Source organism: Mya arenaria, chromosome 13 (assembly GCF_026914265.1).
Source record: "Mya arenaria isolate MELC-2E11 chromosome 13, ASM2691426v1".
NCBI classification, from domain to species: Eukaryota; Metazoa; Mollusca; class Bivalvia; order Myida; family Myidae; genus Mya; species Mya arenaria.
Window position 1 is genome coordinate 37,844,325 of NC_069134.1, and position 13,701 is coordinate 37,858,025.

Below are 13,701 nucleotides of genomic sequence, written 5' to 3' on the forward strand. Positions count from 1 at the left end.
GATTATATCTAGCGAAGTAAGTAAAATAAACGGCTACATATAATTCACCAGTGTATAACTGCAGATGAGACCTAATTGACCGCAGATTATATCTAGCGATGTTAGTAAAATAAATGGCTACAGATAATTCTCAAGTGTATACTGCAGATGAGGCATAATCGACCGCAGATTATATCTAGCGAGGTAAGTAAATAAATGACCACAGATTATTATTACAATGTAAACTGCAGATGAGGCATAATCGACCACAGATTATATCTAGCGAGGTAAGTAAATAAATGACCACAGATTATTATTACAATGTAAACTGCAGATGAGACATAATCGACCGCAGATTATATCTAGCGAGGTAAGTAAATAAATGACCACAGATTATTATTACAATGTAAACTGCAGATGAGACATAATCGACCGCAGATTATATCTAGCGAGGTAAGTAAATAAATGACCACAGATTATTATTACAATGTAAACTGCAGATGAGACATAATCGACCGCAGATTATATCCAGCGAGGTAAGTAAAACAATCGGCCACAGATTATTATTTAAGTGTTTATTGCAGATGAGTCGGCCACAGATTATTATTTCAGTGTTTATTGCAGATGAGTCACAATCGACAACAGATTATAACTACAAGGTTATAATAGTGAAATAATCGACCGCAGATGATATCTAGCGAGGTGATATTTGAACATTGTGTTTGGATATTTCATACATGGAGATGTATGGGAAATTTTATTCATCAGATTTCTATGAACTTTCCAAAGATAAATTCATAATAGTATTTTTTTTTATTTTTTTTTTCAGGACCAGTTTGAATTTGTATACAGAGCAGTGGCAGAATATATTGACTCTACCCAGATATACTCAAATGCATTGTAAAAGCCTAAAGACAGGTCAAAATGAATAAAAAACTTTGTGTTAGGATTTTAAGGTATCCCATGGACAAATTAGCTTGTCATTTTATTGGACTGTTGAAATGCCATCGGCAGGCCTTTAGCAGCCATCGACAGTGCATGGGCCGGCCATCAGCGATAATCTTCAATTTGTATGCCTAATGACCCCATATATACTGGAAGGGCTTCTTAATATGGACAATTTGTTGCTCTGGACCGATTTTGATAACACCGGTGTGATTTCAGTAACAGAAAATGGTTAAAAAAAATTGGTCTGAAATTTGTTCCTTTTTTTTATTTTTGGTCCAAAAACGCTAAGTCAGTAAAAATTGTAATACACAAACCTGGTTTGTCATTCACACATCCCCAAATCACCCTAATAAAAGGGTTATCATTTGGAAGAGTTTCGCTTGCTGATTAACAAGTGTATAAGACAGATTGACAAGAATACATTACAGCTAAAGTTATTGCAGATTGTATATTTGTTCTTTATTTCAATTAAACATAAAATGGCTGAATTTTGAAGGTCGAAATATTGTGTTTAAAATATTGTTCTCAGTATGTACTTCAAACCTTTTTACATGATACCAGAATTACATGGGGTCACTAGGCATACAAAAATAACATAATTGAACAACTGTCACCTTAATAATCAAAGAATGCAAACAAGTGGAGATTAGTTGGAAAAAACAACAACAATATTTTTAAGTTTTATTGTGCTTAGCATTTTAAGTGCATTTTTGAATTTGTGTAAGCATTGCTTTTCAAGAGTAATTAATTATATTAAGTGAGAAACTGTTTACATGCTCATTTTATATAATCCGTGCTTTTCAGAGAATTTGAAAAATATACCAACAGTGTTTTTTTTTTAATTTATATACATCTTTAATACTGCATTTGACTGAAAGTACTTAGTAGCTAGCAATTGCAGGATCTGATGTTAAATGTGCCATAGTTATGATATATATATATAAATAAAACTGCTGATTCATATTAGGACAAATTTTGGTGCAAGTATTGTATTTTTTGGAAACACAAATTAAGTTTCACATTATTTCTGTGCAATTTTAATATCCGGTTTTCTTGACACAAGGAGTGTGAAAAAACAGCATACCAATGTGGTCATGCTTACTTTTGCGTCTATTTTTCACTTTTTGAAAAAAAAGTGATTGTGTCAAATGACTTAAAACACCAAATACCGAAACTTGCTATTGTGTGTATATCTGATTTTTATGCATAAGGCCTAAAAAAAAAAAACATTTGGTTCGGGTTACCCGACCCTACCTACGGAATAGGCGCCGACCCTACCGTTTTTATAGTCAGTTTGAAAAAAAAATGAAAAACTAAAAAAAAAAAAAAAAATATTTTTTTTTTCGTTTTTTTTTTATTGCTTTTCAATATGAAGTTTAAATCTTAATTGCTTATACAGAAGATTGCTTTAACACCATTCTCCAATGATGAAAATGATATTCTTATATAAAGCCTAATAAAAAAAAAAAAAAATAAAAAAAAAAAGAAGCCTACCTACCCTACCTATTTTTGAAAAGGATGTAACCCTAACCAAACAATTTTTTTTTTAGGCCTAATACAATTTTTTATATTTGACTTTTATCTGCCATAAATCTTAAAATACTGAAAACTGCCTACCTTTTTTTAGGAAATAGTTGGCCAATTTTTCAGATTTAATCATTTGGGATTTCAATTTCTAGTCATTAATGAAAGCTACATTTAATTATACCTTTCACTAGGTTTTTATTTTGCTATCAGATGGATTGCAAAAGAAATCAAAAATCAAACTCTGAAAATCAATCTTACTGTTCGACAAACACAGCAATATGCATTGACCTTTTAAAGCTGCACTCTCACAGAAGTTTTGACAACTTTTTTATTTTTTGTCTTGGAACAAGCCAATTTTTTGCCGGAATACATGTAAACCAGTTATATAAGACTGCTGACAAAAAATTAGATCGCAGATTTTTATATTTAAGTTGAAAAAGTGAAATTTTATGCATTTTTCTTAAACCGTTAACAGTTTAAGCCATAAAACATTAATTTTCGAACAGATATATGAAAATATATAATCTGATTTTTTTGTCAGCAAACTTATATCATTGGTTTGCAGATATTTATGCAAAAATTTGCTCTTTCTAACACAAAAAATAGAAAAGTTGTAAAAATGGTAAATCTCTGAGAGTGCAGCTTTAATGACTCAACTTAGTACACCAAAGCCTTTATCAGTATTTTCCATGAACATTAAAATGTAGCATATAGAAGGCTTCTTGCTCAAACAGCAATGTTAGCATAGAGTTTCTAGCTCAAACAGCAATGTTAGCATAGAGTTTCTAGCTCAAACAGCAATGTTAGCATAGATAATCATTTTTAAAGATGACGAGAACAGTTTTAGTATAATTGTTTAGTCATTGACAAATTGAATTCCATACCTGAGAATTACTTAAGTAGTGTTTTTTTGTTGTAAATGTTTTAAAGTGGTTTTAGTTTGAAAAAACACATTTTTGTTGTTGTTGTTTTAAAAAAAAGACTCATTTAACATCAGTTTTAAAGTGTATATGAAGAATTTTTAAGCATTGACACATCATGTTTATAGAATAGATCAAGTACTATATTCATCACAATAGACACACATGTCCTAATAAACGACGGGAAATTTTCAATATTTTTTTTTTTTTAATATAGTTGTGTAATTTTCTCATTTTAATGATTTGTGAGACTTTAAAAGGAAATTATTTTACACATAACCTTGATAGTATCAGATACTAACTTACAAGTCATGCTCAAGATTCTAAAAATAAATTTGTGCTTGGGCATTTTTGCAGATTCCAGGATCCAAACAATTCCTATTTTCATTTCAAACAAGCCCAAATGGATCATATTTTGCCATTTTGTTGACACAGCACCAGCCAAAGACAACTATTAAATAGCTATACCCTAGTGTGTGGTACACACAACCAACTTTTACTTTCAAATTTGGAAAACAATGGGTCTAAAAAATGACCCCTCTGTTAGGGAAAGGGTGTGTCTATTGGGACAAATACCATATTTGAATTGCATTTTTAAACTTGTAAATGTTTTAAGTACAACTCGAGTGAATGTTTTGTAACTATTATGTACTTCAGAAATTTAATATTTTAACCTATTAATCCAGTACCAATTTAATAAGTACAGCATACTTAGATTGTATAAATTGTTGTACATTTTATAGGCCCAAAACCTGATATAATGTACAAATAGATTTTCATTTATTTTAGTGTGTATTTTTAAATTCCATATGTGCAATGTATAATATTTCTGATTAGATCCTTATTTTGATGGAAGAAGTGTATTAGGTGATAATGATGTTCACATGTAAGATTTCAAATGTATATGTTGTAACACTTTGACTTTTCGAGTTCTCTGAAATCATTTGTTTTTGTGGTACATGTAGTCACATTTTTGCAATTCAGAGAAATTGCAAATGTACTTTGTTTGAATTTTTCATCATTTCATTTTTTTTTATTTCCAATAAGGGCTATTCCAGTAAAACATATAACCCGCAGGGGAAAGGCAATTATTTAAATAGTAAATGGGTGGGTGTCTTTTTTGGCTAATCTGGACCATGGTAGGGTAAATTTGCTTCTGTAGGGGGTGGTATATTTTAAAAGTGCCTTCCCCCGGGGGTTATATGTTTAAATGGAATAGCCCTAAATTGCTCTATCATACTGTGTAAGGGAATTGAATTGTTTATTTATGTATAAGTGTTAACGCTCATATTCATGCCAGTAGGATAACTTATAAGATTTTGATTGAAAGTGACACTCATATTTAAAATGAATACAAACACATGTAAAGCACACATACATTTTGAGTGATTAACCTTTAACTCATCGCTGAATAATGCATTTATGGATTTTTTTATTACTGATAACAAGATTGTATGTGTGTATTTAATGGCAGAATACACACAAACTTTAAATGACTTGTCAGTCCTAAATGATTTAGGATTAACTATTGTCTCATATGGTAGAAATACCGTGTTTTCTGCACCTTTTTCTCAAATTAACCACTGTATCCTTCGTAAGAACCATTCTTTTTTATATTTATTCATCCTTTTTGGAGGATTAAAACAATGGTGTAAATTGTGCTGCATTATTTGTAAGCATGCATCTTTAATCACGAAGAAAGCTTAACAATGTATACACCAACTTTCAATTAAGTCATTATAAATTTGTTGATGAAATTGATTATTCAGCGCTTCCCAAGTCAAGAGACTTTCACACCAACACTAAGAAAGTTATAATTAGTTATTTTTGCCTTGCCAGTTAACAATACCAGCAGCTGCCCATAGCCTGCTACTACCTATATAAAGGTTATTAAAAAGTAACTTTTTGCATGTTTCTGTAAATTTCCTCTTATATTTCATTTCCTATATTTCCTGCTCAAAATCTGTGTAATGGACCAAGTTTTCTTTTTACCTCTTAGAAAATAAAAGTAGATTTATGTATGTATATAAGCTATGTCTAATATATGTATATTATGAATTGCTTTATTTTTTTAAGTGATTATGCTTTGTAAAGAAATTTATAGTACATTGTATTTTTGGGGGGTTCTGTATATAATCAGTAAAAGTTACACCTTTGTCATATTTTTTAGCATATTGTGTATCGGTATACAAGGTATGGCAGACATAATGGAACGATGTCAGACGTCATGGAACGTCAAGTGAGGAGATGGTTATAAAAGAGTCAGGCCCAAATCTCTCGAAACTTCTGAAGTCCTTTATAACAGGATCATGCTAAGCTCACTATTTTTTTTTGTCTAATATTCAAGATATATTTACTTCGCTGAGAGGTTCTGGACTTTCAATAACAATTAACAGTTTTGTATTTATGAAAATCATTTTTAACAATGTATTTCGGCTCATTGAAATTAGCTACTTAACCCTACTAAGCTTAAAAAGATTGGGGCAATATCTGCTAAAAAATATTATTTTATGGCAATGAAAAGATTTTAAATATACTGTTAATTCTTCAAAATATTTTTAAACATACATATTACAATTACAAATTATGACATCATTTTCAGAAAACATCAAAGATCTTCTACTGGCAATGGAAAGGTTTTAGATATACTATTTATTCTTCAATAAAAATTAAACTGATTAATAACAATTATAACATCATTTTTCGGAAAACATCCGAGATCTTCTAATGCCAAACCAGGATATGAAGATGACCCCATTTGTATACCTATTTATGAACCATAGGAAAAAAATAATGTTTTTGTTTTTTGTTTTTTTTAGCTGATTGCGTATGTTTCTAACTAAAAAAGAGCTCAAGAATACTGTTAAATGTCTATATAGGATATCTCAACAGATTGGGAATGTATCTTACAAAAGCTTCAAAAAGTGACTTAGATCTATGGTACTCTTCAACTCCAGGCATCCAAAAACGAAAAATTTTGCAGCCCATGTCACATGAGTTTTTGTTTTGAAAATCATTGTATTAATCCTGATACATGTAAATATGTAAACAAGACACAAAATGTGGGTCTTGTAACTTGCTTGTTACTATGGAAATAAAGAAATTGTAACCATATAAATACACCAGTACTAAACAATTGATAACCTAATAATTATAAATTCAAAAGTCATAAATGTTGTAGGGGTTGCATTTAAAAGAGTGGGTTTTTAAAAAAAATAAAATTGGTTCATGTGTACAGTTTTGAAAACAAATATCAATGTTGTGATTGGATGACCTTGACTGTGACCTTTTGACCTACATTTACTTGCTGCTTTTTTAAGCTAAAGTCCAATGAAATTTGGACCTTAAGTATAGTTTTTTAAAGAAGTATCAATGTTGTCCTTGGATAACCTATTCTGTAACATTTAGGCCTATTTTTTTATAGATGAGGCTACAGCAATAAAATTTGTACTATGTGTACAGTTTTGAAAACAAATATCACTGTTGTGATTGGATGGCCTTGAATGTGACCTTTTGACCTACCGGTACATTCTTATTTTTGAAGCTATAGCAATGAAATTTGTACCATGTGTACAGTTTTGAAAACAAATATCACTGTTGTGCTTGGATGGCCTTGAATGTGACCTTTTGACCTACATTCTTATTTTTGAAGCTATAGCAATGAAATTTGTACCATGTGTACAGTGTTTAAAACAAATAACCATGTTGTGCTCAGATGACCTTAACATCTACAACATTTGACAATACAAGATCCTAGTTTTATCTCTAGTGCATCGCCAGAAACCAATAAACTCATTAATTCTCATAAAAAAAGTCTTAAATTTTTCACTCAGGTTAGCAATTTAGGGCTCTTTAATAAAAGAATAACACAAAATTTCATCCAAAAATATTTCCCTTGAAGAAAGATTTTGACTTGTGTTTTGTTTGCAGAGACAAATGCATACAAAGAAGAAGGTTATAGTCATATGGGGGGTTGTAATATGATTTAGTGATACATGAAATATTGCATATAGTTTTGTCAACATTTTATTAGAATTGCATTGCACAGATTACCTTAATCTCTTACCAAACACATAACCATGCATAATAGTCACAAATTTATGTGTAATCTTTCCAGTAATTAACACATTTTAAATAGTATTACTATTGTTTATTGTATTATTGTTCTTGTAGGTTGTGCTTAGAAAGCAGAATTTTGTAAACCTGTATTCTTTTTATTCTTAATTTCTTATTACATTTTATATTGCTGCCATTTTTACATAAAAATCATGAAATATAGTCACATTGTCTCCTAAACTAGCTACAATCTTTCATATGTTTTAACATGAAGTTAATGTCAAGTTCAGATTATTTTATTAAATGGATTGTTTTTATTGTCTTTTTTTCCATCCTTACAAACCTTAAGAGAGCTGTATGTTAAAGGGGCTGTACTCCGTATGATGAAATAGCGAAAAAAAGAGAGAAAATTGTCGAAAACTGACATAAACTTGGTATCGATGTGTACAATGCATTGAAACTTACTGAAGTACCACATAGTTTACAATTCATTTATTTTTTCACAGTTTTTTCGTATTTATCCATTAAAAAAGATTAGATGGTATGTCTACCTAGTAGAATTAATTCCTTATGCGTGATTGGCTAGTTGATGTTATCATGTGATATTACCAAGTAAGGTATAAAGCTTAAATATTCCAACCATTTAGGGTAAGCTTTTGTAGCTTATTGGATACAACACTGGACTGCAATTTTGGCGACACTGGTTTCCGACTCTTTTTTTTTTTACATTTTGGTAAAAAAAAAAAATTATGATATCAAAGAGTAAAGCATTTTATTAAATAATTGTCCTGAGATTTGTTACAGAAAAACACTTCTTTTGGTGCCAATCTGGTGTACAGTCCCTTTAAGATAAACCTTCAAACACCAATTCAATGACCATGTCCTTTTTTCAGTTAAGATTATGCTGTTTAGCAGGAAGCTGACTTTGCTGTTGTAAATATGTAATGATTTTCTATTATGTGCTTTTACTTTTTTTTCTATATTTGACATGCTGTCATAGTAAATAAACATGTACACTGTCCTATGCTGTTGTTTTTTTAGCTCACCTGTCACGTAGTGACAAGGTGAGCTTTTGTGATCACTCTTCGTCCGTCGTCCGTCCGTCCGTCCGTCCGTTCACAATTGCTTGTGAACACAATAGAGGTCACAATTTTGACCTAATCTTTATGAAACTTGGTCAGACTGATCATCTCTATAAAATCTAGGTCAAGTTCGATATTGGGTCATCTGGGGTCAAAAACTAGGTCACTAGGTCAATTAGTAGAAAAACCTTGTGAACACAATAGAGGTCACAATTTTAGCCTAATCTCAATGCAACTTGGTCAGAATGGTCATCTCTATAAAATCTAGGTCATGTTTGATATTGGGTCATCCGCGGTCAATAATTAGGTCACTAGGTCAATTAGTAGAAAAACCTTGTGAACACAATAGAGGTCACAATTTTAGCCTAATCTCAATGCAACTTGGTCAGAATGATCATCTCTATAAAATGTAGGTCAAGTTTGATATTGGGTCATCCGCGGTCAACAACTAGGTCACTAGGTCAATTAGTACAAAAACCTTGTGAACACAATAGAGGTCACAATTTTAGCCTAATCTCAATGCAACTTGGTCGGAATAATCATCTCTATAAAATCTAGGTCAAGTTCGATATTGGGTCATCCGCAGTCAATAACTAGGTCACTAGGTCAATTATTAGAAAAACCTTGTGAACACAACAGAGGTCACAATTTTGACCTAATCTTTATGAAACTTGGTCAGACTGATCATCTCTATGAAATCTAGGTCAAGTTCGATATTGGGTCATCTGGGGTCAAAAACTAGGTCAGTAGGTCAATTAGTAGAAATACCTTGTGAACACATTAGAGGTCACAATTTTAGCCTAATCTCAATGCAACTTGGTCAGAATGATCATCTCTACAAAATCTAGGTCAAGTTCGATATTGGGTCATCCGCGGTCAATAACTAGGTCACTAGGTCAATTAGTAGAAAAACCTTGTGAACACAATAGAGGTCACAATTTTAGCCTAATCTCAATGCAAATTGGTCAGAATGATCATCGCTGTAAAATGTAGGTCAAGTTTGATATTGGGTCATTCACGGTCAATAACTAGGTCACTAGGTCAATTAGTACAAAAACCTTGTGAACACAATAGAGGTCACAATTTTAGCCTAATCTCAATGCAACTTGGTCAGAATGATCATCTCTATAAAATCTAGGTCAAGTTCGATATTGGGTCATCCGCGGTCAATAACTAGGTCACTAGGTCAATTAGTACAAAAACCTTGTGAACACAATAGAGGTCACAATTTTAGGCTAATCTTAATGCAACTTGGTCAGAATGATCATCTCTATAAAATCTGGGTCAAGTTCGATATTGGGTCATACGCAGTCAATAACTAGGTCACTAGGTCAATTATTAGAAAAACCTTGTGAACAAAATAGAGGTCACAATTTTAGCCTTATCTTAATGAAACTTGGTCAGAATGATCATCTTAACATAAGCTAGGTCAAGTTCCATATTGGGTCAACCCAGGTCAAAAACTAGGTCACTAGGTCAATTAGAAGAAAAACCTTGTGAACACAATAGAGGTCACAATTTTAGCCTAATCTCAATGCAACTTGGTCAGAATGATCATCTCTATAAAATGTAGGTCAAGTTCGATATTGGGTCATCCGCGGTCAACAACTAGGTCACTAGGTCAATTAGAACAAAAACCTTGTGAACACAATAGAGGTCACAATTTTAGCCTAATCTCAATGCAAGTTGGTCAGAATAATCATCTCTATAAAATCTAGGTCAAGTTCGATATTGGGTCATCCGCAGTCAATAACTAGGTCACTAGGTCAATTATTAGAAAAACCTTGTATGTTTATAGTGAAAACTTAAAAAATCTTCTCCTCTGAACTTACTTGGCCTAGTGCTTAGATATTTGGCATGATTCATCGTCTAGTGGAACTCTACAAAGTTTGTTCAAATTATTGCCCTTGGGTCAAAATTGGCCCCGCCCCGGGGGGTCATGGGTTTTCTTTATATGTTTATAGTGAAAACTTAAAAAATCTTCTCCTCTGAACTTACTTGGCCTAGAGCTTAGATATTTGGCATGATTCATCGTCTAGTGGACCTCTACAAAGTTTGTTCAAATTATGGCCCTGGGTTCAAAATTGGCCCCGCCCCGGGGGGGGGCCATGCGTATTCTCTATATGTTTATAGTTAAAACTTCAAAATCTTCTCCTCTGAACTTACTTTGACTAGAGCTTAGATATTTGGCATGATTCATCGTCTAGTGGACATCTACAAAGTTTGTTCAAATTATGGCCCTGGGGTCAAAATTGGCCCCGCCCCGGGGGGGTCATGGGTATTCTCTATATGTTTATAGTTAAAACTTAAAAAAATCTTCCCCTCTGAACTTACTTGGAATAGAGCTTAGATATTTGGCATGATTCATCGTCTAGTGGACCTTTACAAAGATTGTTCAAATTATGGCCTTGGGGTCAAAATTGGCCCCGCCCCGGGGAGTCATGGGTTTTCTCTATATGTTTTTAGTGAAAACTTCAAAAATCTTCTCCTTTGAACTTACTTGGACTAGAGCTTAGATATTTGGCATGATTCATCGTCTAGTGGACTTCTACAAAGATTGTTCAAATTATGGCCTTGGGGTCAAAATTGGCCCCGCCCAGGGGGGTCATGAGTATACTTGATATGTTTATAGTTAAAACTTCAAAAATCTTCTCCTCTTAACTGACTTGGACTAGAGCTTATATATTTGGCATGATTCATCGTCTAGTGGACCTCTACAAAGTTTGTTCAAATTATTGCCCTTGGGGTCAAAATTGGCCCCGCCCCGGGGGGTCATGGGTTTTCTTTATATGTTTATAGTGAAAACTTAAAAAATCTTCTCCTCTGAACTTACTTGGCCTAGAGCTTAGATATTTGGCATGATTCATCGTCTAGTGGACCTCTACAAAGTTTGTTCAAATTATGGCCCTGGGTTCAAAATTGGCCCCGCCCCGGGGGGGTCATGGGTATTCTCTATATGTTTATAGTTAAAACTTCAAAAACTTCTCCTCTGAACTTACTTTGACTAGAGCTTAGATATTTGGCATGATTCATCGTCTAGTGGACATCTACAAAGTTTGTTCAAATTATGGCCCTGGGGTCAAAATTGGCCCCGCCCCGGGGGGGTCATGGGTATTCTCTATATGTTTATAGTTAAAACTTCAAAAAATCTTCCCCTCTGAACTTACTTGGAATAGAGCTTAGATATTTGGCATGATTCATCGTCTAGTGGACCTTTACAAAGATTGTTCAAATTATGGCCTTGGGGTCAAAATTGGCCCCGCCCCGGGGAGTCATGGGTTTTCTCTATATGTTTATAGTTAAAACTTCAAAAATCTTCTCCTCTTAACTGACTTGGACTAGAGCTTATATATTTGGCATGATTCATCGTCTAGTGGACCTCTACAAAGTTTGTTCAAATTATTGCCCTTGGGGTCAAAATTGGCCCCGCCCCGGGGGGTCATGGGTTTTCTTTATATGTTTATAGTGAAAACTTAAAAAATCTTCTCCTCTGAACTTACTTGGCCTAGAGCTTAGATATTTGGCATGATTCATCGTCTAGTGGACCTCTACAAAGTTTGTTCAAATTATGGCCCTGGGGTCAAAATTGGCCCCGCCCCGGGGGGGTCATGGGTATTCTCTATATGTTTATAGTTAAAACTTCAAAAACTTCTCCTCTGAACTTACTTGGACTAGAGCTTATATATTTGGCATGATTCATCGTCTAATGGACCTTTACAAAGATTGTTCAAATTATGGCCTTGGGGTCAAAATTGGCCCCGCCCCGGGGGGTCATGGGTTTTCTTTATATGTTTATAGTGAAAACTTAAAAAATCTTCTCCTCTGAACTTACTTGGCCTAGAGCTTAGATATTTGGCATGATTCATCGTCTAGTGGACCTCTACAAAGTTTGTTCAAATTATGGCCCTGGGGTCAAAATTGGCCCCGCCCCGGGGGGGTCATGGGTATTCTCTATATGTTTATAGTTAAAACTTCAAAAACTTCTCCTCTGAACTTACTTGGACTAGAGCTTATATATTTGGCATGATTCATCGTCTAATGGACCTTTACAAAGATTGTTCAAATTATGGCCTTGGGGTCAAAATTGGCCCCGCCCCGGGGGGTCATGGGTTTTCTCTATATGTTTATAGTGAAAACTTCAAAAATCTTCTCCTCTGAACTTACTTTGACTAGAGCTTAGATATTTGGCATGATTCATCGTCTAGTGGACATCTACAAAGTTTGTTCAAATTATGGCCCTGGGGTCAAAATTGGCCCCGCCCCAGGGGGGTCATGGGTATTCTCTATATGTTTATAGTTAAAACTTAAAAAAATCTTCTCCTCTGAACTTACTTGGACTAGAGCTTAGATATTTGGCATGATTCATCGTCTAGTGGACCTTTACAAAGATTGTTCAAATTATGGCCTTGGGGTCAAAATTGGCCCCGCCCCGGGGAGTCATGGGTTTTCTCTATATGTTTATAGTGAAAACTTCAAAAATCTTCTCCTTTGAACTTACTTGGACTAGAGCTTAGATATTTGGCATGATTCATCGTCTAGTGGACTTCTACAAAGATTGTTCAAATTATGGCCTTGGGGTCAAAATTGGCCCCGCCCAGGGGGGTCATGAGTATACTTGATATGTTTATAGTTAAAACTTCAAAAATCTTCTCCTCTTAACTTACTTGGACTAGAGCTTATATATTTGGCATGATTCATCGTCTAGTGGACCTTTACAAAGATTGTTCAAATTATGGCCTTGGGGTCAAAATTGGCCCCGCCCCGGTGGGTTAGGGTATTTTCTATATGTTTATAGTTAAAACTTCAAAAATCTTCTCCTTTGAACTTACTTGGACTAGAGCTTAGATATTTGGCATGATTCATCGTCTAGTGGACCTCTACAAAGATTGTTCAAATTATGGCCTTGGGGTCAAAATTGGCCCCGCCCCGGGGGGTCATGGGTTTTCTCTATATGTTTATAGTGAAAACTTCAAAAATCATCTCCTCTGAACTTACGTGGCTTAGAGCTTAGATATTTGGCATGATTCATTGTCTAGTGGACCTCTACAAAATTTGTTCAAATTATGGCCCTGGGGTCAAAATTGGCCACACCCCGGGGCTGATGGGTTTTCTCTATATGTGTTATAGTGAAAACTTAAAAAATCTTCTCCGAACTCACAAAGACAAGTAACGTCTTAATTTAAACTGGA

General features: G+C 33.8%; 1 protein-coding gene across 2 annotated transcripts in view; it reads left to right on the forward strand.

Moving 5' to 3' along the window:
- Positions 1 to 8,451, forward strand: part of LOC128213461 (uncharacterized) — a 58,801-nt gene extending 50,350 nt beyond the window's left edge. For both annotated transcript variants that reach the window (XM_052919172.1, XM_052919171.1), the window contains exon 22: positions 809 to 8,451. In XM_052919172.1, coding sequence (XP_052775132.1) covers positions 809 to 883 — 75 coding nt within the window. In that variant the 3' untranslated portion in view covers positions 884 to 8,451. The remainder of the gene's footprint in view (positions 1 to 808) is intronic.
- The last annotated feature ends 5,250 nt before the right edge of the window (positions 8,452 to 13,701 follow it).